Raw genomic sequence first — 26,908 nt, forward strand, 5'->3', positions numbered from 1 at the left:
ACTGCAGTGAATCCAATGTGATGTAATTTCTTTAAATCTGTTCCATTTTGACTTTTGAAATCTGAGTACATTTCTGGCAAATGTTAATTTTTATTATACCTTTAATATATGCAATAAATTGTGATTCATTTGAATAATTAACTGGCATAACATGTAATTAATTACATTAAAATGTTTAATTAAATGACAGTTTTAATTTAACTCACAGTTAAACCACGAAAAAAGCACAAAAAAAAAATCAGTTCATCTCTGTCCCTGACATGATAGGAGGCAAATATGGACTGTAATAATGATACGCAACAGTCTGAAGGTTTCCATAATCACTAGAGGAATTTTAGGTGCAGTATATTTTCAAAATAGATTGCATTAAACTTCTGCATTCAATCAAGACATGTCTCTTTCTGTGGTTTTGTATTCGCGATTCTTATCTTGAGGTCTATGAACTCCGAGTGGGTGGTGGGATGCTGAACTGGTGTTTCTGTAAATGGCAACAAAACTGTTGTTTGATGGCTCATGGATTGTAGCAAAAACAACAACAAAAAAAAACGAAACGAGACGAGGTTTCTCAAAAGGAACGAAGGGGGTACATTTGCAGCTATATTTGTTCTCCTTGTTACCGTTAAAGGGCCATTAACACTAATCGTTTACATTTATGCTCTTGGCAGATGCTGCTCATACCAGCCAGAGCTTCAGCTCACAGTCAGGAAAGCTATGGATTGTGTTAATGACAGATTACTGTAGGTTGAGAACAAGAAAGAGAAGGTGAAATAGGTATGTATTTAAAGGTGAGTGCGTGTGATAAATGGATTCACAGCATGAGATTAATTAAAGCCATTTCTGAAGGGATTGGCCTAGTGTTTCTGGAGCCGGGTTTGACGGTCAGTTTTAAACATTGATTTGTTTTGTGAAGGCATCCAGGCTACGGTTGAAAGTGTTGTTGAAGCTTTGACTGCTTACGGCATACACACATTTCTTTCTGATTAACATGAGAAAGAAAAGAGGCAGTCGACTGTTGGGTGTTTTAGCATAATTGTGGCTTTGCTGGTCTCACTCGAGTGAGATGCTTAATTAAAATAATAAATCACACTTCTGCGTCACCACTAAAGAAATCCTTTTTTCCGTTCCCTCCTCACTCACTCAGAAATGTATCATCAGTGTGTCTGTGAAGGTCACACTGCAACCGCCGTGCCCAATCCAGGGCCACATCCACCCAATCCCACTTCAGGATTAGCTGGTGAACTCGTTAACTGGTTAGCAGATATCATCCTCCCCTCCCCCTACACCCTTGCTGTTTTTACTCCGGAGCTGCCTTGAGTAAGACACTCTTACCCCACATGGGATGGTCAGATTAGAGCTTCTCCATAATCCTGTATGCAGAGACGACAGAGACGTGTCAATCTCTGCATCTCTGGGTATGTTTCTTTCTCTGTGTAAGATTGCGGCGCTCAAATGTGATCCATGAAGTAGACACGAGGTTTTCGGCCGTAATAAGTCATATTCCAAACTGCATGGTGTGAATATTCAGTCTGAAGGCACCTCAAAATAAGAAACAAGTGTGTACTGACTTATCAGTTTATAGAACATAATTTAGTTTGACAAGGTTGCATTAAATTAATCGAGAATGATAGCAATGATTTTTGAGGTTTTTGTAAATTGAAATTTTTAAATGTTATATTTTTAAAGAATCCTGAAAAAAATATGTGATAATGTGATAATGTCATGAAATGTTTTTTTAACAGCAAATCATAATAGAATGAAATTCAGCTTTGCCATCACAGAAGAAATTACATTACATTAAGATAATATATTACAGTTTATATCTACAAAAGTTTTATATATATATATATATATATATATATATATATATATATATATATATATATATATATATATATATATATATATTAATCACATCTACAATAAAACTATTTGTTTATGTATGTATATACTGTGTATATTATGTATATTTAAATACACACACATACATTATATATTTTACAAATTGTTCATATATTTATATTCATATAATTGATTTTTATATATATATATATATATATATATATATATATATATATATATATATATATATATATATATACACACACACACATACAGTACAACTTTTATTCTGGATGTAATCCATTACAATAAATCATTTGACAGCATTAATATTAGAATATAATCATATTTAGTAGTTTTCTGAATAGAAATATATTAAGTAATCATATCTGAAATCCAGAGGTTTTTTTTTTTTTAAACATGCTTCTTTCCCATATTGCACACTGTAAAATGACCACAAGAATGTAAATACATGTCTATAACCTTGTGGGCTTTCCCGATCCCATCCCCCCCCCCTCTCTCTCCCACTTTGCTGTCTGTCAGCTCTGGACTGTTATATCATAATAAAGGCAAAATGCCAAAAATGTATCTGTACAATCTAAATATATATATGCACACATAATCATATACTTCCTCAGTCACCTGGAATAACAATTATACATTTGAATCCACCCTTTAGTCTCATTCCAGTGGACATCATTATATTGTAGGGAAAACCATGCACACCTCCGCACTCTCCCTCTTCTCTTGTCTTCCTGGCCACCTGTCTTTCCTCGCACCCCCTCCAATTTCTCGTCCCGTTGGAGCTCCTCTCTCACCTGAAGCCTTGTTTGGCATCCTGTGCTGGGATTACGTTTAATCTGGACACGTGCCACTGGCCTCCCCCTCCCCCCTCCCCTCATAGTCATCCTTTTCCTCCCTGCTCTTGTGCAAAAATCTGTGGCTGCAGGCTTTTAATGTCTCCTACAGGGCTTTCACTGTGAACAAGATTTACAATGAAAAAATGGGAGGTATTGCGAGAAAGCCATGAAATGCATAAAACAATATATATAAAATAATACAGTGCACAATAGCATTTGAAGTTTTTATATGATTAATTGTGCTACATCAAGCACTACATACACATGCGTGTATAAAGGAGATTCTGTGTAATGTTTTTAAAATCTCTTATGCTTACAACGCTGCATTTTATTTAAATCAAAAGTACAGTCAAATTATTTTAAAAATATTGTAAAAATAACTGATTTAATATATATTAAAATAAAATGTATTCCTGTGATGACAAAGCTAAATTAAGCCATTAGTCCAGACCTCAGTGTCACATGATCCTTATATGCTGACGCTCAAAACATTTATTATATCATTAGTTGTGCGGCTTAATTTTATTTGTGAAAACAGTGAAACTCGTTTAATAAATTTTAAAATGTGTTTATTTTATAATTAGAATTTTCAAAATGTAATATAAATATTATAATGTGTATTAATAATATTAATAAATACGAAATAAATATTCCTTTTTATAAATGCAGTGTATTCATAAAAAGTCAAAATAAAATAAAATCCATCCCTCAATCTCACAAACCAGTTGCATTTGATTGTTTGAAACTATCATATAAAAGCACAGAAACAAGGATTCATGCACAGACCATTCCAGTGAAAAGTATTTTTTAAAGATTCACAACTAGGATAAAATATTACTAGTCTGGGGTAAAAACAGGAATAATAACATCTTGAATTTAGTTAATGAAATTAGATATTTTTATTGATATTTAAGGCAGTAAACATGGCTGCATCTCTACTGATAGATTTACAGTAAATATATATTTTGTTTCCACATACTAAAGAAATCAGAATAAAAAGAAAGAGAACAGAATTTAACTAATGAATTGCTGTTATGTGTATCCTGTCACCAGTCTTTCAGGGTCAATCTCACCGACTGCCTGTCATTTACTGCAGAGCACACACACACTTACGCCACTGCATTAATTAATGATGCACGTTTATTCCAATTGATGCACCTTTGAGTCAAAATTTGTAAAGATGACCGTGGCCCACTGCTCATTTAAATAAAACCTAAATTAACTCCACTCAAAAGTCTGACAGCATGCATCTGCCCTTACAGAAAAGTGCTGTGATTAAATATTACCGATGTTTACCTATTAATCCTTATAAACGGAGTTTGTTTGTATGTGTGACCTACTGCCTGAGCGTAGCTGATTATTAAAAATTACCATTCGTCTCTCTGCTTAAATAGGCCGCAAAATTGATTTGCCTTCCTGTTGCCGCCTCTGACAGTCTCACTGACATGTTCTTATTATCAGCAGTACGAGCATTATCACATACATTAATCAGAAAAGAATTCAGCCGTCGACGGCGTACTTTAATTACAAATCACGCACTTATCCGACGACGCACCACAAAAAAGCAGAAGATTAAAATAATTGTGATTGCAAAAATCCTGTTTATAGTTGGTCATGAGGCAACGCTGACCTTGAAAGACTGTCTTAACATAATCAGACATACTGACGTTACATATAGAAGGCAGAAAAAGCTCCAGTTCTCTGTGCGTTTATTATTAATGTGGGGGATTTTATACTGCCAGCAGTATTTTTCCGTAACCAAATGCACAGATGAAATGCCTCTGAACCTCAGAGCAAAGACAGATGCATAATTTTGCGAAGCACATGCGCACGCTAAAGTGGTGCGAAACGAAGAAGTGGGTCATGGAGTGATTTGTTTTAGAGAGGGGGTGGAAACTGGGTCACTGGATGCAGAGGCGGCGAGAGGGGGGTTGCTTTTGGGAGCTTCTGTGTGCTGTTGCTGGGCTGACTATTGGGGCGTACTGACAAAAAAGGGAGGGAGAGAGAAACAGAGATAGAAAGAGAAGTTCCCATCCTTTTTTTTGGAATTAGTCATGTTGTAGGGTCTATGAGCATCATTATTTCAAGAAGCATCCGAAGACGCCAGGTCCAATTCCAAATGCAGTATTTTAGAGCTTCGACTACAAAGAGAACAAATAATCATCTGAGGTATGAAAGAAATGGGAAATGGGACACCAATAGATGTCATTTAAAAAAAAACATAAAACAATTCTGCATTACTACTTAATCAGCAAACCCCAAACCCCTGCTGCCCTTTCTATCAGAGTGATGCGGTCAGAGCTAATGAAATTGCCACTAATATTAAGGGCACTGGAGGACACCAGTGACCCAGGGGGGGAGCAGGGCATCGATCCATCCACAATGAAGCGCTCATGACCGAGAGCTTATGCTTTCAGCTGTACACTGGAGACTGTACTGCGCACTGCCATAACTAGCATCACATCCTCCACTGTATTCTAGTATGAGCTGCTAAATACATGTATGACAAATTAAAGCTGCAGTGCTGTCCCCTTTTCACCCATCGGGATAATATTTTACAGATATGATTAGAGGAAACAACTGAGCATTATCTGACTGTGATATACTAGCTGTTCTATTAAAGGCACAGTACACCCCAAAATAAAAAAATGTGACCATCCTGTTAGTGCAAAAATGTATGACTTTTTTCTTCTGAGGAACATAAAGAAAGATAATTTTAAAAAAAATTCCTTAAAAAACCACCTAATATATATATATATATATATATATATATATATATATATATATATATATATATATATATATATATAAAATCTTGGTTTGGAACAATGTGAAGGTGCACAAAAAAAACATTTGCAATTTCCTTTAAAACATTCTCTTTTATGCTCCACAGAAGAACTATCCCATTAAATAGTTGAAAAACAGCCGCAACATTCTTTAAAATACCTTCTTTTGTGGTTTGCAGAAGAACAATCATCATACATGTTTGGAACAATATGGAGCTGAATAAATGCCATCATTTTATTTTTAGGTCATCTATCCCATTAAATTGTTGTCTATGTGTTAATTTAACAACAAACTGTACTTACTGTTGCAGATATTTTAAAAGATGTCTTTGCAACATTCTTTAAAATATCTCTTTTTGTGTTCCAAAGATGGCAGACGGGTTTGGAAAAACACAAGGGAGAATAAACTAACTAGAATAAATAGATTTTCATTTTCAGGTGAAGTATCCCTTTAATGTGTTGATTTAACAACAACTTGTTTTTTGCATTTGCCCGTGCATTTCATGCGTTTATATATATGTATGCATGCATGTTAGTGTAGCGGCGAACACAATAGCACATGCAGCCGGATTTACCAAACGACCTACCAAGCATCCTGCACAGACACACACGCATCAGTGCTTGCTCAAATACACATCTGTGCATAGCCCATAGGCAAACACACACTCCTGAGACACAAATATAATGGCCAACTCAGCATTATACCCATATACCTTTAAAAGCAGGAAGACACAAAAGCACAAAAAAAAAAAACGAAGAAACACAACACAGAATCTCAACGTGCAACTGTGTACCGCTCTTCTTTTTCTTACTTGCACGCTGTAGCTTGCATTAGTTTAAAATAATGATCCTTTACCCTTAAATACTGCAGGTTTAGGTTTTAAACTCATTTAGCTTTAGTCTTTGTAATCTTATAAATGTCCCATTTCGGCTCGTCAGTGAGGACGTTTTAGCGACCCATCTGTTATGTGACCTCTTTAAAATGATGCAGCGCAAAGACCGACTGCTTCAACAGAACATCTGGTTGCTTTGTTTTTGTTTATTTATTTTTTGATGGAAATTTTAATCTTATGCTGACATACAAGATATGAACTCTGGGATTTAAAAAAAAAAAAGAGAAAAATCTTAAAAAATTAAAAATGTAGTCTGAAATTGTTCCTTTTTACATATAGGACAGGAAAAAATATAATATTGTGAAAATATTTAAAAATAAATATTTTTAAATTTGATGAATTCCGTTCGGGAACAACGGTAGTGTTTAACTACTTAAAATTGAAACAAAACACGATGAATGTTCAGTCACTTTTAAAGAAACACCCACACTGGTGTATTTAAATAAAGCACAAAAGCATGCAACCGCACAGACACAACGCACAAAGAATACAGAATATGCCAACACACACACACACACACACGCACACACAAGGAGCAGGTCCTGGGATGCTCGTCATTTGTAATGAGGCGATAATCCAGCTCAAACGCTCCTATTTGCTAATCTGTCAGATTACAGATTAAAGTGCACTCAGAGGACGCTATTGCTAGGAGGAATGCAGGCTATGCTAGTGCTGACACACACACACACACACACACACTGGCCCTAATCTCTTCCATTTACATACACTTCATTTTTGTTTGATTTGCCCAGGGCGTACACACACACATAAAATGCAAAAATATACAATAATGATCTCATGCAGGATACACACATTGACAAAGACATAAATAGAGCAAGGAGACATTTTCAGTGTGCTACACACAAACGCACAGTTTTGAAGAGCTGCCGATGTTTACGCGACCACAATAATCCCCTTTACGTTTTAGCTCCATTAAAAAAAAATGTGGTGGTATATATACATATATATTATCACAACCATGCATACTTTGCATAAAATTTATTAATGATATTTTCTTAAAGAACAGAATGTTCGTGCAGTCCTCCGCAGCAGAAAATGCTGAAGCATAGAATTGATTTAAATGTCAGATATAGTTCAAACGCTGTTCAAAATCCAAGACTAAACAGTATTGATCTCTTCTGTACAGCTAGTTCACTGGGGTTTCACGCTTTGAAACGCTTCCAGATTTAACACCATCAAGTGTGATGCGGACGAACGAAGAAAAACCGATTTAAAATGAAAATTTCTTTTGCATTTGAAGCTCCCGTCCCGCTGATTCGCAGTGATATTGCGCATTAGAGAAGTAGCGACTCGTGTTATATCATGCATGATGTATCGTCTCAGCGTGTGCGTGCGTGTCAGGGAAGCATATTGGGTTGCCTCCCCACGGCCCCCCTTTTGCAATCAGCTGATCACCCTGAAAAGATGGAGTGGTTGAGGGTCAAAGGTCAACTGTGTCACCCCACCACCCCCTAGCAGTCAGTATGTATTACCATACATTAACCCTCAACGTCTGGATGCGTGCTCAGCTGCATTCGGTTTACGAGTGCGTGTTTACCTTATTTGCAAATATAGCGGCCATTTCTATGATATCAGTGTATTTCTAAGTAAACGTGATGCTGCACACTTTCTTCCTGCATTTTGGTGTGCAATTTAATGTGTGTGTGTGTGTATACATGTTGGTCAGAGAGGGTCTCCCCTCCCCTGCTCAGTCAACCCCCTGCGTGTGTAATCCCTGCCAGCTGTCCCCACAATCTAATCTCTCTACCACGATCAGCTGGGACGTTACACGCACGTGTGTGTGTGTGTGTGAGCGCGTATGTATGTGCCCAGGGAGGTGGGGGTGGTGTCAAACGGAGAGCATAAATTGTAGCCCGAGCGTGTGCGCAGCGCAGTGTGTGTGTGTCCGTGTGTGTGAACCGCTCATCCCTTGCATACCTGCTCTTTCCCTCTTCCTCTGGATATGTATACATATATGATGTGCTTATATATGTATATGCGCATTCTCAGCTTTTCGTTTTGTTGTTTTTTTAAAAACATTTTTTTAGTGACGCGCACTGCTGGATTTTCTCAGGCTGATTTTCTCACGGGGGGAGAACACTCCTCTTTTTTTTGTTGTTGTTGTTGTTTTGGTTTTTAAGCGACTGCGGCATCCCAGCACCTGATTTTCCCTTCCTGCATGCGTGAAAACCTTCCTACCTGCCTACCTCTCCCCTAAACCCCCTCCACCCCACCCCCAAAACATCTACCCTTGCAATCCCGCTCTCCAGCCCCCAGGAAGAGGAGCCTCAGCCGGGGCAGAGAGCTTCGGCAGGACACCCCCTGTTCACCCTTGGATGGAGAATAGCGAGAACTGACGGAACTAAGAAAACGGGAAAAAAAACGGGATATACGCTTCTGTTTTCTCCACTAGAGCGAGAATGCGAGGAAAAAGAATGAAGCTAAAGATAATTTGCTGCTCAGTGTCAGTAGTTTTGAAGAAACAGACCGTGCTTCTGGGTAATTGTTGTATGTGATCTGATGCTTGTGGCTGTAACTGATGTGTTTTGGAATATTATTATTATTATTATTATTATTTGCCTAAATACGTGTACATGTTCTCTGTAACATATGCATTTATTTCAAATGTCACCGTCCGCTTCAACTCATTTTATGTGATGTGATTTTAACCGTACTTGTTTTTACTTGCCGTATAGGTGCGCGTATGCTGAGAGAGAGTGAGAGAAATAAAAGACAGAGAGAGAGGTGGGGGGAGAGAGGCAGAGAACAGACTGTCATAGGGAAGCGCTAGCTTTACATTGTGATGCTGGCAGCCGTCTCATCATGGCGGTGGACGTGCTGAATGGACGAGGGGGAGAGCAGTGCATAGCTTTGCATCTTCGCACATCCCTCACGCACAGCTTTGCTGGTCCTCTTTGTTTGGCTGAGAGAGGGAAAAGGTCTGCTGGAATGAAACAGAAGGCAGGTGCCAGGGCTTCTTGCAGAATGGGTACAACAAAAGGTAGATCCTCTTTATCTCTCTGTCTCCTCTCTCTCTCTCTCTCTCTCTCTCTCTTTCGTAATTTCTCAGGACATGTATTCGGTACAGAGTACAGCTAGAATCGTGGAGGTCTGAATGTTTTCGAAGGTTTTTTTTTTTGTGTGTATAAGTGTGTAAAATATGACCATGACAAACACTGTGTTGCATTGTCATGTATGTTTTGTCCTTAGCACACGTCTAGGCCGATCGAAGAAGGGAATTATACGATTTAAATCCCGCAGGCACAGGGAGAATCCTCGGAAAGATGCGCGATAGTGCGTTTGTAAGTGTCCGTGAGAGAGTGTGTGTGTGTGTGTGTGTGTGATTGTGCAAGATTAGGACTTCTTGTTTGGACTGCACTAACACCAGCGAAGCCCAGATCAGATGCAGAAGGAGGAGGACAGGTGAGAAGGAAGGGATTTTAGATGAGTACGGAAACGTGGTATTGTGCTGAAGGACAAGAACAGGATGTGCAGACTGCATAGAGACCAAATACAGAACCGGCAGAGAAGCTGAAGCGCACGATTGAAGCGTTAGCCGTGAGAACAGACCAGACTGCAGGGATGAAGAGGAACGGAGAGTTCGTAGGAAAATGCAAAGTGGACGACATTCCGGAAACTTGGGTTTTTGCTCTTTGTGTTCACAGTGGACCTTGATTTAATTTCAATACAATTAAGGCACGCGGTGAATGCCAAGAGAGAAGCCACCAGCAGCACTCACCTGAGCGACCGATCGACGGGACAAAGTCATGTTTAGCGCGGTCACTATGGTTTCATACTAGACATCATATGTGCACAATAAAATAATACACCGCACCATCACACTGCCAACCCCTATCTGATATCATGCAACCAGCTAATCCCTTTATACATGGCAAACACTTAAGTAGACCATCGAATATTCATCACATTAAACAAAAACACACGAACACCGGCCTAATATGCATATAATGATTTACGAAAAGCATGGCTGTATCTCTCCCAAACCATGAGATTATATTTACTGGCAATACTCTGCAAAAAGCTTGAAGGCGAAAAATGCAAAGGTTGCGTTATGACCTACATTTCACAACACAAGCCATCATTACAAGCAATGGAGTGTAATATGCAAACGCAGTGTAGTGAGTATAGGATTAAGGGCTTTAAATATCGCCCATATATTTTTTTTAATACTATAATATTTCACAATTCTGTCATTACTGACAACATCGCCCAAATCTGTGACGCAGTGAATTTAGAGTAAGATCAGGGGCAGGTTGCAACAAACCACTTAAGCTAAGAAAATCTTCATTAGGGTATTATTAAGGTTTTTTTTTTTTTTTTTTTTTTTTTTTTTTTTACAAACAGCTACTGCCCATTTTAAACAGAAGAGCACAAACACATAAGGCCCAAAGTCATGCTTCTGCCATTCAAATCATGTTCCTTCAAACTGGCAGCAATAAATCACCTATCTGCTCTAGGCACGTGCCGCAGATGTTTAGAGGGTCAAAGTTTACGTATTTATTTATGACTAATGATGAATTTTACTCACAAAAGAAAGGCAAACAGGGTCTGGGATGAGGCGCTGCCCCTCAGGCTAGATTTCCGTCGACGGAACACATAACTGTGAAGACAATAAAAGCAAATATTAATCACTCTGACAGTCATTCAGGCTGCATACGACGCTGCTGGTGTCACACTTTAAGGTTATGTACATTTAAAGTGAGTATTTTTGGTCGTGAAATGTACAAACCTTTGAGGCGTATTTATTTTTTTTCCACACTTTTCCACACGTGTCCTTTTATGATGACTTCAAACCGAGAACGTCTAGGAGAACACTGCCGGTTTTGCACAACATCCTAGCATTTTTGAATGATTAAAAAGTATTTTAAAAACGCAGTGTGATTGAGAGGAACGTTACTTTGGTTACGTCGAGGTTACGTGTTACACTCTTGCATTGCAAACTCCCATAACGATCACGAATAAGTCAAATAAATTAGACGTAAAGTCCTTTTATTTTGTGTCAAAGAATAATGCATTATTATAAAACGAGAAGCATTTGAATTAAAACATTTCAAGAATAAACATACAATTTGAGTGTATTTAATATTTTGTCTCTGGAAAACCATTAACAAATAACGTGAATTTATTATTTTTTTTTTCATTTTGTGTACTGTGCTAAATGTAGGCTTATACTATTTGAAAACATGACAAATATACGTAGGTTTTAGGAAATGGAAATCATCTTCACATTATTGCAATTAATGAATGCTTTGAATAAAATTCATTCCTATGAATAGTTTGTTATAGAAATAAATATACAAATAGCCAGTGCCTATAAACAAATGGATCGTTTGAATCTAGATAATTAGGTAGCATTAAATGCGCAAGATTTTGCATAAGCACGCTATATAAGAAATCTGACTAAATTCGGATGAAAAAAAAATAATTCTTGCTATTTTTCTGATTTACTTTTTAACTTGTGTTAAACGCATCTCATGCCATTCAAAGTGCATTTAAACGGAACCTTTCGTATTTTCGTTCGACCTCCATATATACATATTCGTTTGAAATAAATCGGTCCCTCGGTGTGGTACAGAAATGATTTTATTATGTAAATTGCATCTTTTGCAGACATGGCCAGGCGTTACTAATGGCAAAAATACACGCGCGCGCTCTTGATAATGCGCTGAACGCACGCGGCTGCTCGACTGTCAACACGCTGATAAACGGAGCCCTTCACCCCGCGCACAATCCGGACAGCAACGGCAGCGGGATAAAAAGCGATAATACTGTCTGGGGTACAAGAAGAACCTAAATCGGAAATTCACAACATCTATTGCTCTTAAACCCGAGACTGATTGAGTTCAGGCCTGCGTCTCTTTGTTATTCAGCTGCAGCCCTGTATCAGCGGTCACAAGGATATGATCTAAAAGCCTGAAAATCGCTGCAGACTTTCCTGTGGCCTGCACTGTTAGGGCGACTGATATAAAAGGAGGCAAGATAAACCTCTATATTAGGCTTCTTCATGCTTCAAGATTTTTTTCCAAGCAAATTCGTGAGAGGCACCCTTCGGTTTTAAGAGCAAAAAAGTAAATCATAACGTAAACGTCAGCAGGCATGTGCACTATTTGGTGTGCTCTATTTTGAGAGGAGAATGACACATGGACAGACTAGACTGCATCTGTCTTAAACACACACCGCATCAACGGTCTCAGAGACACGTGCCGTTCCCCTCCCCACCTTGTCTGGGGATCCCGAGAGGTTTTGGGGTCCCTGGGGAGAGAGAGGCCGAGGTCAGAGAAGGGCCCCTGAGGCGGCATGATATAGACAGACGGGAGGTTGAGCCATGTGCTGCATCTTATTTCCCCCTAATACGTAGAAGAAAAAAACCCACCCCCAATATTAACAATACACACACGCACATAGACGGGTTAATATCTCTCATGCTCTAAAACACAAGACCAATACATGCACACTATATGGCCATACACACATGAAGCAAGAATTGATTCAGGATCATATAAGGCATCTTGTAAACACTTGGTCTTAGCACTTAAGGAGGCAGTGCTCTGCTGCATTGCCATCAATTAAAAGGTTTAATTGATTGATGGCTGTGACCTCACTGACACACTGGCCCTTGACAAATTACCCAAGCTTAAAACCGTTGGATTGTAAAATGTAAAATCGCATATACACAGCGTGAAATGCCTGTTCATTTTACCTCATAAAATGTGGAAGGTTTAATGTCGTGCACACTGAAATAAACAAGGGTGGTCTCAAAATCTTCTCTGTGTGAGCCATGTTTGACTTTTTTATTAGTGTGTGTGTGTGTGTGTATTCTTTGCTGTAATCAAATAATAATAATAATAAAAAAAAAAAACAAATATTTTATCTCATTCTTTACCGCATTCTGTAAGATTAAACCCACACATCTAAGCAAGTGAATATATTCACTCAGTTGTTTTAAAGGAGGATTTTTAAAAGGTACTGTTCAGCCAAAATTCTTCATGCGTTCCCTCGTACCATTCCAAAACTTCCTTTCTTCTGTGGAACAATAATAATAAAGTGTAGGACATCTCTCTCTCTCATATATAGATACTCTATATTATACACACATGTTTTACAGATGAGAGATCATTATACAGTTTGGAAGGACATGGAAAACCATTTTTTTTTTTTTTTTTTTGAGTGAGTGAGCTAAGCCTTTAGAGTCACAGCCATATTTTTTTGTGAAAAATATATATATATATATATATATATATATATATAGTCCCAAATTAACGTAATAAGTACACCGTTTTAAAAGTCAAATTAAAACATTCGGTGTCATAAACTTGAGTCTTTTCTTTCCGGTGAGGCAAACGGATCGTTTACATCGGTTTTGGGAAACGGAAAAGTTAAGTTTTAACGCCCCCTATTGAACAAACACGTTCATGTCCACAAAACGCCGCCATTTTAGGATTAAAACCGTCCTTCTGTCGAGTATCGAAGGCATTCCAATGTGATTTTGTGAATTTAGCAACTGATAAATGCAACTGATAAAAAAAAAAAAAAAAAAAAACAAACCCATTTTCAAAAGGAAGTACAGGAATTTGTTGATTTCCTAACACCCACACAAGCATCGTTTACACACGCCTGAAGACAAACCCTTGCATCCACAGTGAGGATCGATGCAGAAACAGCGCCACCTGGGAGGCCGATTAAGAAAGTACTTAAAAGCCAGGAAGCAAATGAACATCACAGATGAAAAATTACACATTTCTAATTTGATAGTTTTAAATAACGAAAACGTTTAATGTAAGACCACTGTGACTAAGCGTATGCAGAGAACCAGAAAACACATTTGCGCTTCAACTCCATGGGCCAGAGCATTTTTTCCTTTGACCTGGCTCAAACATCAAGTTTTACGGGGTAATTAAGGATTTAATTGAAATAAGAGAAGCATGAGTGAAACGAGTACTAACCCAACTGTTGATTGACCATTAATGTGGGCTTACACTCAGATGGCTTCCTCACAAGAAAGGCATATTGTGTTTGCACAAATAAACACAGGGCCATGGATACAGGTGAAACAAACCCTCAAAGTACCACAACGGACCAAATTGTTGGTCGCACCGTGAATTCACTTCTTCAGAAAGCAAACACACTTGAAGCTTTGTGCAGCATCTTTATTCTGACACTGCCAAATGCCAGCAGTTTTGCAGGAGTCGTTTTAATGCACCGACATGAACAAAGTAGAAGGGGTGAAGTGTGCAGGCAGCTAGTGTAGGAGAAAAGTGTGGGTGCTGGGTGGAGGGGACCAGGCAGTTTGGGACACAGGTTAGTGCATGACGAAGTATTTAGTCAAACAAGGGGAAAATGCAACACACAAGTTCTGCCGAGTATACCACATTTATTTTTAATGAACTGATTATGAGAAAGAGAGGGTGCGAGGCCCACCTCAATGCAGACTTAAGAAACGGAAGAGAAAGACGAGAACGAAAAAAATAAATGACGGGAGGAGAGCAGCCCATAGCAACAATTTTTCTTTAACTTGCAGAAGAAAAAGAAGGAAATGGAAAATAAGCTGACAACTCTCAAACACAGCCCCCTTTTGTACACTATAAAACTGATCCAATGAGCAAAAGCCCTAACTCAAATCGGCTTCTCCGTTTACCGTCCCCTGCCAAACACCCTCTATTACCAACACAATTAAAAAAAAAAAACAAAACAAACAGAAAAAAAACTCAGGACATTCCTGAACATTCATTAGATTTTTTTTTTTGAATTACACTTTTTTTTTTTCTTTTCCATTTTTAATCTTGGTTGAAACTTGGTAATCTTTTTTTTTTCCTCCCTCAGAAGGTACTGACTAGTGGCCAATTAACCAACAATGGAACATCCACTGAGAAGGCGACGATCGTTGCACGTCCTGACTGGATGGTTTCAGCTCCAATATAGAGTAGGGGGGGGGGGACTGCCTATACAGGATCCGGGGCACTAGAACCCAATGATTTAAAAGAGGAGGAAAAAAATAATTCAATATTGTAGTAAGAGAGAAGCAAAGCCATGTGCTTGGACTGTAAAAACAAAATGTTCTTTTTCTAAAAAAGAAAGAAAAAAAAATTTGGAGAAAAAGAGGCAGCCGAACAAAAAAACGGGACCCCAAAAAAAGAAAAGTGAGAAGTACTGGGTTCACTATTAGAATCCTATAGAATTAAGTTGTAGTCCTATGAATAATCGTGTCATTTCTTTTACTACAAGTTCGAAGTAAGTCTTTTAGGTCAACAGAAATCAAAGAAGAGTCTTCATTTAGTTTCTTTTTTTTCCTCTTTTTGAATCCTTGGTTAAATCTTTCCCCAAAATAATTTCTGAAAATATCTGGTTGTAAGATTGGGGAGAGAAAATAGGGCCTGTCAGTCTTTTGCCCAAAGCAGTGCTTGTTACTTCACACGTCCTTGGCGATCCTGGAAAAGAGAATAAATACAACTGTAAACAATGCATGCTTTAAGAAGATGTAAAATTCTGTAAAGACCGGCTCTTTATTTTAAAGACATTTCTTGGATATAAAAATAACACATAAATATATAAAGCTGTCAATGGTTTAAAATATTTATGATTAAATATAATAAAGTTAACTAACGATTAAACTCAATTAAAAAAAAAAAAAAAAAAAAAAAAAAAAACATTATCCATGCTAAAATGTACCTTTAATAATTTAACTTTTTAACACTAATTGACGTGGGCATGGACAGATATGGATGCTTATACCTTTATTATTAGTAAAACCATAGTTAACAGGGCATAAAGACTAGACATGTTTTATAGATGAACAAGAACTTGTTCATGTCTATAACACACTGGGGGTTGGGGGATAAATAAATCATTCATGTGTATGTTTGATAGATGATTTCATGCTGTACTGATTATATAGATTTGGCAAATTCTGGAAAAAAAAAAGAAAAGAACAAGAGATGTGCGCAGCAAGAAAGAGACAAAGAGGGGCTAAAACTAAAGATTGGTTTCTAGGTGCTCTTTGGAGAAAAAAAAAAAAAAGTTCCTAGGGAGTGTGAAAAGTCGCTATGGCTGGGTACACAAAGAACTTTTTAATCTTGAAAGATTTTCAAAATATAAGAGACTCTTTTGGATGTCTGGTGTGGCGCAATGTGACAAAGACAGCACACCACACACCAAACTTTCAAGTCCCGACTGCGAACACAGAAAATCTAAAACTCTCTCGATAATCAAAAAAAAAAAAAAAAAAAAAAAAAAAAAAAAAAAAAAAAAAAAAGTTTTACAGGACACACTGTTACCACAAATCGACAAGCTGACCCCCGCCATTTCAGCTGTCCCAACCCTTTTGTGCGGCACCGTGACTGCGTTTGTTATTATTCTTTGGTCTTATGTCAGCTCGGTTTTCTGTTCAGATAGTTTTGTTTCACGTGACAATCTCCAGATCATCTGCGCATTTGTCCTCGAGTCCTACCCTAGACATCAGGACTGGGGCATCTCTGAAGTTCTTGAAGTCTCTCTTTTTCACCCAACATACCACAGGAGGAAAAATAAATGAATAAATTATAATTTTTAAAACTACCAAGGCAATCGGGACATTACCCAAGACTGCCAAAAGGGGAGACATTGGCTCAAAATTAGCCCGATTATCTTGTGGTGTGTACCCAGCCTAACTTGGCAACACTGACAGCATCTCCATCCATTTCTCAAACCACTGGGTAGGCCACGAGTCAAATAGAAAATGTGGGATGCGTTAATTGCGCGATAAATTTAAGTGTCATGATTAGTTTGGAGTTTTGATCTCCATTCATATACAGCATGTCTGCGTTAAAGAATTTTTCTATTTATTTATTTTTTTTTAAATAATGTGTAGCTATGATGGCAAAGCTGTATTTACGGCAGAAGAAACTAACTTTTAAATATATAAACAAAACTGCTGTTTAATATCTCTGAGAAATGCATTTTAGTCAGGATTCTTTTTACGGTTTTTCAAAGCAGTAATTACTTTAAAATAAGTGAAATAAAACACCATCCATTACGCCACACCTTTGTAAGGAATTTTTTTTAACGCTGTTAAATGATTTAATGTTTTAAGAACACTGTTTAATAAAGTCTACTGAGAAGTGTCCTGTCCAACTTAACGTGCTTTAACATGCCTAATGACTGGGCCTGCTGAAACTAACACAAATTAAACCCCATTGTTTACAAGCTGACAGACACTAATGTACAAGCATGCTGATAGATAGGTGTTGAGAAACAAATACTGAATCTGCAAGATGCATCACCTGCATTCTGTAGTGGCTCCGACTGGAGTTACTGGAGTATGGGTCACTCCCCTGAACCTCCACCTGCCCAAGAGAGAAATATCGTTTTAAAAATAAAATCCTCTTGAAATATCAAACATTAAATGGTAAAACAAATTATATATAATAACAATATTTGTTTATTAATAAGTAATGAATTTAAGAGGAGCAAAACCAGAAAATCCAAATATCAATATCCACTACAAAAATTATTTTTTTCTTGCCTGGAAACCATAGAAATGCCCAAGTTCTCTTTTCTGTTCTCTAGTCATACTACAACTAGTTGTTCATCTTAAATCAAAATTGCACATTACATCCACTCCAAGATTGACTGGAGACCGAAGGGTTAAACAAGCCTGCATTCAATGTAGGGACACGAGAGGAAACCAGTGCCAGAAGTTGTCAGGAAGGAGGCCAGTAAAAGTAAACAAAGATGTAACTGAACAATTTCACTTCAAGGTGTTCTTTTTATGAAGTATTATTTCAGTAAACAATACTTAACAATAAAGCAATTACATCTTATTTCAAACAAAAGAACTGTCCTGCTAAAAACATTCAGTGAGCTAAGCGGGTGATGTCAGCCCACGTATGCAGAAAGGACTGTAATATGAACTATTCTGGAGCTTTACAGTCATAATTCACGTTGTCCACATAACCACGGTAAAGAAATGAATTCTCTAAAAATACCTCTCTTCTGCTACAACAGCACCACACAATACACATGGCAGAAAAACCATTAGTGTCGACACCATACAAAGCAGAACAGTGGATATCTGGGCTGTGCTTTCATTTGATTCAACAGATAATTATGTGCTGTCAGGGAACTCTGCAAACACTGCTCACCACACTCAACAAGTACACTTTATATGCTTATTGAGCATTGTACACCATGTGACCCCAAACCAAAAATACACACAGTAAACTATATAAGACACAGCAAAAAACAGACAGCATTTAAAAAAAAAAAAAAAAAAAAAAAAAAAAAAAAAAAAAAAGCAGAAAAAAAAAATTCCTTAAGCATGCTCCCTTTGTGTAGCATTTAAAATCTTTTCACACTATTTGGCTTGTGGGAAAAACTAAACAAAAAAACCCCACAACATCTAGTACGCAGATGTTTGGTCAAATCTGAAATATGGACATGCAACATCAAAATGTCACTCAAGTAACTTGAAAATTGTAGTGAAACAGTAAAAACACACCTGTGATACAAGTTTTCAAGGTGGTTTTAACCCTATGTATGCCATTTGACAATAACTAAAACAGGTTAAATGGAATCAAATTCGTAGATGTTATAGTACTAATTAATAAAACAACTTGGCTGAAAGAGAAAAATTATATTACATTTTTAAAGCCCATTACTGTCGTCACAGCCTAAACTAAAAGAGATAGTTTAAAAAATATAATAATTTACTCATGTCATTTAAAACCTGTGTGGCTTTCTTCCACAGAATGTATTTACTAAAAATAAAGCAAAACTTTCAATAGTAATTCAGATTGGATTTGGAATGACAGCTGAATAAATGATCAATTTAAAGTGCTCCTATTATAGATTTTTGAAAATGTCCTTTCATGCAATGACATATCTGTGAATGAAGTGAATGAAAAAGTTTTAAATCTGAAAGTACAATGTGTATAACATTGTCATTATGAAAACAAAGTTGACTGTGAATCATTTACATCAAATCATTTTTAAAGCCAATGTCAAGCAGTCTAATGTTGATGTCAACAAGGAAAATCCTTCATTTTTCATCAGCCTGAATGAAACTCAAATTCATTCTTCACAACTAGGTGCCCTTTTGGTAAAAACAGTGGTTTTCTTGGTAAAACTGTACACAAAGCAGTACTGCCCTCACAAACTGCTTTATCAGATATTATAGGCATGATGAAATTAAAATTAGGCAAATCGGCCAATCACCTCAGAATAGCATCACGCAAAGGAGTGGTTTGGAAAAAATAATCATTCAGTAAATCTTTTGGGAGTAGTTGAGCAAAAAGAAAAAATAAATGCATATTATAAGAGAATGAAAGTGTTGTTTGACCTTGCATGCATGGCAACCTGTTGTTGGGGACACCCAAAACAAAACATGAACCTTTAATAACCCAAAATAGGGGCACTTTTATTTTTAATGTGAACTACCCTTTTAAGTGGACTCTGCAAATTGGGAGAGCAACTTGTGTTTTATGTATACTACCATATCTGCATTTTCAGTACCTGTAGCAATAAAATGCAACATTTATGGTTGCTTTTGCACAAACAGCATTGTTTTTATTCAACATATCCTTATGTAAATGGTATGCGACAGAGAAAACAATCTTACTAGGCTCTTGAATTGGATACTCAAAGTAAACAATTCCAAAAGCATAAATAAATTCATATCAACAGGACAAAATATTGAACAAAAATGGTCCTGATATTTCAAAACTGACATCAGCAAAAGAACTCTTTTTGAAAACAAAAAAAACAAAGCTTTATATTCCTGATGGAGCAACGCCATGGTAGATTACCTTTTTTACACTCTCCTCCTCTTCCTGACGTTTCTCGTAGTGTGAAAAGTCGTCAAAAATGGAGGTGGTGTGCTTGTAACTTGCAATGATCTTCAAAACCTGACGCGCCTTGTCCAGAGGAACCTCCTGTGTGTCTCGGGAGTTGGTCACCGGCTTATTCTCGTTGTTTTCCAGACGAATGTGCCTCAGTTGGCTGTTGGGAACGTCCTTCACAAAGATCCAGCGCACATCGAAACGGCCCTTCCACTTGTCCTGGGACCACACGCCCGCACAAGTGTTGTAGTCCACGGGCGAGCGCATCTCTGCAACGCCGCAGAAGTGCCCACTGCCATTCACGCTGAAGAGCAAGTAGAGTGGCCCTTTGTTGGCCAGCGATCGGTAAGCAGCGTCCAGACGCTTATTGCCATGTTCTGTGCTGCACCAGATATTGTACTTAATGGAGCGATGGATGTCGTCCTCAGAGTAGCTCTTGATGATGAAGACGCGACCGTGCTTAGGGTTCCAGTCAAAGTCCTTGGGATTGTAGTTGTTTACCATGCGCAATTTCTCCAGGACTGGGTGGGGCTCTGATGGCACAGCAACACCACCCATTCCTGAATTTGGAGGGGATTGGCCAGGTCCACCCGCTGCGTCTCCAAAGCCATTGGCACGGTTACGCGGGGGCACCCAGCGGGTCGGCTGGGAGGGTTGGGGAGCAGGAGGGCCTTGGGAGAGTGGAGGTGGGACAGCACCAGGCTGTCCACCAGGAGGAAGAGGGTGCTGGCCAAGTTGACCGGTGGGAGGCACTAGCTGTCCGTTGCTGAGGGGCAGCTGCGGCACCCCACCAGCAGTAGCACCTGGTTGAGGAGACGACTGATTGGGCGGCTGTCCATTAGTGGGCAGGGAGGTCTGCTGTGGGGCTGCTGGTTTAGGCATAGTCCCCTTGTTGTCCCAAGTCCCAATATCCATGTTATGTTTGATGGGAGGCGGCGGAAGATTCGACCCGCCAAGTCCCCCCTTGGTTTTCAGCTTAGGCTGTGGCTTGGCTGGCTTGCTGGCAATGTCCGCCCAAGAAGCAGTTTTTGCAGGAGCCATGGAGGTGGGGGCCATGGTGGGAGCTGCAGAAACCTGACTCAAAGGCCCTCCAGGGAGTCCAGAACCAACAACTTTGGGTGCCATGTCCCCAGCCGCAATCTTAAGCCCCGCCATGCCCTGATCCAAGCTATTCATTCCCACGGCCTTGTTGAGCGGTTCGTTGGCTGCAAAGGGAGACTGTCCATCAATCATAGCACCTCCTAGCGTGCTAGGAGCATAGGCGTAACTGCTGCTGTAACCTGAGCTCTGTGTGGACTGTCCCTGAGAGCTGCTGTTGCCCCAGGCAGGGAAGTCAATCCCACTGGGGAAGAAGTTGAAGCCATGCTGTCCCAGGAAAGGGTTGCTCCCAAGTGCCCCGGACTGCCCGAACATGGCATCTGGGAGAAAGTGGTGTTCCCCATTGCTAAGCTGTCCATAAGAGGCCAGGTAAGGCATTGGAGGGTCACCGCCTGTAGACCATGCCGCTTCGTTCAGCGAATAGGTAAAGCCAATCGAGGGGCTGTAGTAACTGGGCATGTAGGAGTCGGACATGGCCGTATAGGCATTGCTCTGCAAAAACAAGAACAACATATAAGTCTTCCTATTGAGCGCAGTGAGTTTGCACAGGCAGATAAAAGCAAGTAAACGAGTAAAACAACTAAAAAGGTAAATATGTGTGGGGGGTAAAATATTAACTTTGAGCTCAACATTATTGCAAAGGCAACACCAAAATTCCACTAGCTAATACAGTATAAATGCTAAATGCAAAATATATTTATATATATTTTATAGCATAAGTGCTCTGTTTGAACTTAATGTAAAGAGAACCTGAAAAATGTCATTTTCAACAAGAAATCTCATGCACAATAATCAGCATATTAAAAAGATTTCTAAACAACCATGTAACAATGAAGATTGGACTAAGTGCTCTTGAAAATTCAGTACTGCCTTCAAAGTAATAAATTACAATTTAAAAATGCAAAATACAAAAAAATATCCCTTTTAAATCCTTGGGCTCTCAAAGTGAGCTGAGGCCAGTAGACATTTATTGTTCAGCCCTGCTGCCCACCATAACCTCAAAAGCGCACTGAAACTTTGTACTAAAAGACCTTCTTTGACATGCTGAGTACTGGGAAGAGAGCTTTGAGAAGATCATTTGGGACTGGTCATGGACCTGCCCCCCCTCCAGGCACACAGCCTGCTCATATTTTCAACACCAGCAATCAGCTTTGTGAGGGCAACAGTGGCACAGATTCCCCACAAAAGAGCCCAGCATTCCTTTGACAGGGTGAATACTAGACCCTTTATTCATCTGTGTCCCATTTTCCTCACAAGACATCCTTTGCCAGAACATCCGTTATTTTGGCATATATTAGAGCTAGGACAGACAAATTGGAGAATTTTTTTATTTGAATAATATCATTATAAAATGTCTGCGCAGGAGCACAAACATAATTATTGCTAATTATTTAATTCCTTAATCACTTTATCACTTCCTGGTGAACAGCTGCGCTGCATTTTGCACAATTTCCTATGACTCATCAACATTCAATACAATTTAGACAGCAACTAAATATCTGCCAGTGTCATATTTCAATACGTATGATGGATGACTTAATGTAGTCCACACACCTCTTTAAACAACTCTCATACAGTCTTTGGATGCAGCGTAGAGTGCCATAGTGACACAACTAATAAGAAAACAAAGCCTAGAGACCAGGATGCAATTACGGACCATAATGAATCCTCAAGAGAATAGGCAACAGAAACAATTGCCCTGCTCTTTGTCTCTATGGGTTCCTTTTGTTCAGCTCTGAAACAAGACCTACCTGTCTAGGCTGAGCGTTCAGGTAAGGCTCGAACTCATCATCGTTCAAAGTATCCTTTTGGGTAACAGCTCCGTTTTGCACTGAAAAGCAAAAGACAAGACAATTTAAACAACATACTCAAAAATTTTTTCTTTTTACAGCCGTGTGTGACATCAGGCCAAAGCTGAAAGTTTTACCTGGGAATTTTTTTAACTTATGGGTGCTTCCCAGGACACAAAACTAAAAGTAATAGAGCTCATGTTCCCCAGGAAAGTTTGCATTTACAAATTGGGAAGTCATAATTAAGTCGTCGAAAAATTCAAATTTTTTTTTTTTACAAAATGATAAAAAAAGGGTATGCATTTGCATTTTCCCCTTCAATTATAAAATGTGCTATAAGCTGAAATTCTTGTCTTAACAGCATGATACAAATACAAAAAAAAATAATTACATTAAATTTAGCAACAGTTACAGAAAATGTCCCCACTGTCTAACCACGATTCCTTACTGACAGTAGCTGAAACTTGGTTCGCAGAAAACCCCGTTTCCCCACTCAATTATGACTTCTGTCATTCACACGCTTGTAACTTACATACTTTTTAACACACCTTCTGATCAATGCACCTGCTGCTGAAACCAACATCTGGATGAAACATGGACTGTCAAGATATTTACAGCTCGACTCAAACAGAAAGTACCTCATTTTAAACAGAAAATACACTGACAATTTCCAGTCAGAAACACTAAACAAAGACAAACCCTCTTAAAAAAAAAAAGTATCAGAAAGATACTTATTTTACTGAAGTGTCAGGTGTTCAGTTATCACAAGCCTAATTTATTTGAACATCAGAAATCAGCCAGTGATCTGATCTCCATACTAGTTAATTCCCTGTCAGCCCAACAATGCAGTCTAAAAGGTTTATTACACAATATAGTGTCATTTATTCAGCTCAACGTGGGTTTCATTATTTGCCCATCTTTTCGGCCACTACGTGTCTGGCATAGTATTTCTATTTCATAATCTACGCAAAACAATACAAGTAACGCACTTATAAATTAAAAGGGGACTCAAATAAAAGACCAGAAGCTCTCACATCACATCCACGTGGTCATACGCACCGATTCAACAAGCAAGTGGATTGTGAAACGTAAGATACAGAGTGTGGTGCTGAAAATCCCCTCAACAGGTTTTGGCAGCATGCTCAAACCCCTGCCTCCCGACCACCGACAGAAACGACGACTCCGAGTACACGAGAGACATCCACGGCACCAAATTCAAAGAAAACACCCAAAAACAACATTCACGCAGAGCGCGTGTGGGTGTTCAGGTGCTCGAGCGAGTGTCACGCGTTTAGCCGTGCTTGGCCTCACTAACTGTGCTAGGCGGCTAACTAGCGTGGGCTCCAAACACAAGCTCCCTTCACAAACGCGAGAAACTAAAACCTACGAGACTCTCTACTGTAAGACCCATTTTCCTTCGAATTCCACGCGGGGCGGTTTTGAGCGGGTCCGGGCGGTTGAATTAACACCGGAATCGGTACGAAGACTCGGCCCGCTAACAGCAGCAGCACCAGGACGGCACTCTCAATACAGCACAAAAATGACACGGCGGCACTTCACCTACCTTTGTTTGCTTGGCCTTTCGGTCTCTGGATTGGGTCCAGGTGATTCATGAAGGAGTGAGTTTGGAGAGGAAAGAGGGAGAATAAATGAAGGTTTATATGAAGCTCAGGCCTGAACTCGCGCTGCGAGAGAGAAAAAAAACCCGCCTCGACGCCACTTCTGCTCAATGTTCACAAAGTGCCTCTGTTTACCTGCTCCAGAAGGCTGCTGGCTGACATTTCTCTCTCCCCGGAGCCTGTGTGTTAGACTGCGCGTTTGTTTGCGGGTTAAAGTCAACGGGAAATGTGTGTGTTTTAGAGTCTTTGCGCCCGTCTCTCTCTCTCTATCTCTCTCTCTCGCTACAGCTGCAGATCAGACACACAATGGCGGGCTGCAGTTCCTCCACACTTCAACATGGCCGAGCGGCCGCCGCGCGTTTATCCGCGGAGCTACAGCGCCGCCCCACGGCTGGGAGGAGGAGGAGGCGGCTCTGCGTGAAGCACGGACGTAAACATTTACACATTTGTTTGGAAGCGCTCTTTCTTTACTGTGTTGTTACGCATAAAACGAGTCATACAATGCATTTTTATATTTAGAACATTAATATATAACATTTCTTTTTACAGCTTATAAACACGGTTTAGGTTTAGCCTCACAGCTGTGATATGCGTAAAACAAAGCCATTCATTCGATCTATAAACATATCATATATAGATTATATAGTTATATATGATATTTAAATACTCATATAAAAAGCTCCTATTTTCTAATTCCACTGATAGTTGTTGTTGCCAGTTGTAGGAAAAACAACTGCTAACAATTATCTGGATGGATTGGGTAGATTTGATTAATTCTGTGCTATTAGCTTGATTACTATTATTTATTTATTTATTTTTAATCAGGCTGAAAATGCAACGCTTGATATGTGACACCCATCTCTTCCATGCAATGATATGTTTAAAACGAGTTTAAATTGTATTTTTGTGCTGTATTTTATGAAAGCCGGAGTAGAAATAATATCTGCACTGTCACTGATCCGCCACTAGATGTCCTCATTATTATGCAGCTAATTATATAGTTACGTTACGTTACGTGCTTAATTTTTTGTCTTTTCAAGAGCGACGTACTTATTTAAATTCGGACACAAAAAAGGCATTATTTGTAAGTGTTTTTTTTTTTTGCTAATAGTTAATCAAACGTCGTATCTGTTAATAGGTATTATTTAATAGACCTGAGATTAACTTTAAAAAAAAAATGAACAGCTGTGTTTTATTAACATTAACAAGATTAACAGCCTGTATACTGTTCGTTGGTGCATTAACTGCATAGTTAACAGTTGTGTTAGGTCTAATTTAATTAATAACAGTAGCCTAATTTATGAGACCTTATTGTGAAATCATGCTAAATATACCACTAATAATAATGAACATATGCACAAGGCAGACCACTCAGTGAGTGATCTCTCTTTCACACATACACAAATGAACCGGCTACAACCTCCAAAGAGTGACATGAATGAACAACCAATTAAGATGGTGTCTTTACCATTTACTGAATGTGTATTGATCCAATTTGTGAGTCTCAGACTGTGTCAAAACAACTCATTAGTAGCTCTATCTCACCTCGTAATTTATTAAGAGATGTAAGACCTGTGCTCTATAACCTTTCAAGCTCCGGCCCTGGCCTGTGATTTGCTCTTAAAGCCCAGTGTCAGATCTTTTAAGATTACTCTGATGGAGAAAGGGCTTGCGGACTAATGAATTCCTAATAGAGTAAGCAATTAGCTCTCTGGTTCATCTTTGTTTTAATATGGCATTTGATGTCTGTACTTTGAATGTTGCAGTTCGATGTGTTGCTTCCAAATGAGTTATGGCTAAATTGTTTTACCATTTACTTTTAGAACTGTAGAAAATGAGAAATGGCTGTGTCAGCAGTTTTGTTATAGATAGTTCACATATATTGTGCAAACAAGGAAATTTCTCAGGTTTTCTGTAGCCTGGGTCCTAACTGAAACTAAGTAATCAAGGGGAAAAAAAGAAGCAATTGTTGGTTTCACAACATAGACATTCTTGTCACATTTGTGGTTCCTGTAGCAATGTTCTGACAATTTTTCAGTAAGACTTGCCCTTCCTTATTAAATGCACGCACTTACCATTTGATAACATAATTAATAATTCCATGCAATTAACCCTAAACCAAATCCTGATCCTAACCCTATAGTAAGTAATTAATATTACTCAGTACTTAAATTTATAATTACACCATGTC

At 38.7% G+C, this 26,908-nt stretch overlaps 1 protein-coding gene and 1 long non-coding RNA gene across 2 annotated transcripts; one reads left to right on the plus strand and one right to left on the minus strand.

Moving 5' to 3' along the window:
• Nucleotides 1-8,076: 8,076 nt before the first annotated feature.
• LOC122361750 lies at nt 8,077-13,163 on the plus strand. Its single transcript, XR_006253019.1, has 2 exons — nt 8,077-9,379; nt 12,010-13,163. It is a non-coding gene; the product is annotated as an uncharacterized LOC122361750 (long non-coding RNA).
• Nucleotides 13,164-14,532: 1,369 nt separating this feature from the next.
• ythdf2 (YTH N(6)-methyladenosine RNA binding protein 2) lies at nt 14,533-25,058 on the minus strand. Its single transcript, XM_043262687.1, has 6 exons — nt 24,853-25,058; nt 24,663-24,687; nt 23,060-23,139; nt 20,178-21,800; nt 17,655-17,717; nt 14,533-15,824 (listed from the first exon to the last, which is right to left on the minus strand). Exons 1-6 carry the CDS (start codon nt 24,877-24,879, stop codon nt 15,801-15,803), a joined length of 1,842 nt encoding a protein of 613 aa, XP_043118622.1. The 5' UTR covers nt 24,880-25,058; the 3' UTR covers nt 14,533-15,800.
• Between the last annotated feature and the right edge of the window lie 1,850 nt (nt 25,059-26,908).

This window comes from Puntigrus tetrazona, chromosome 17, assembly GCF_018831695.1.
Source record: "Puntigrus tetrazona isolate hp1 chromosome 17, ASM1883169v1, whole genome shotgun sequence".
Lineage (NCBI taxonomy): Eukaryota > Metazoa > Chordata > Actinopteri > Cypriniformes > Cyprinidae > Puntigrus > Puntigrus tetrazona.

What these genes read in the sequence shown, in the direction of transcription:
- ythdf2 (XM_043262687.1), bottom strand. Translation starts at nt 24,879, where the DNA reads ATGTCAGCCAGCAGCCTTCTGGAGCAG. An exon ending in GAAAGGCCAAGCAAACAAAG is followed by an intron (nt 23,140 to 24,662) that starts GTAGGTGAAGTG and finishes TTTGCTTTTCAG; the next exon opens with TGCAAAACGGAGCTGTTACC. An exon ending in GGAGCCACTACAGAATGCAG is followed by an intron (nt 15,825 to 17,654) that starts GTGATGCATCTT and finishes TCTCTTTTCCAG; the next exon opens with GATCGCCAAGGACGTGTGAA.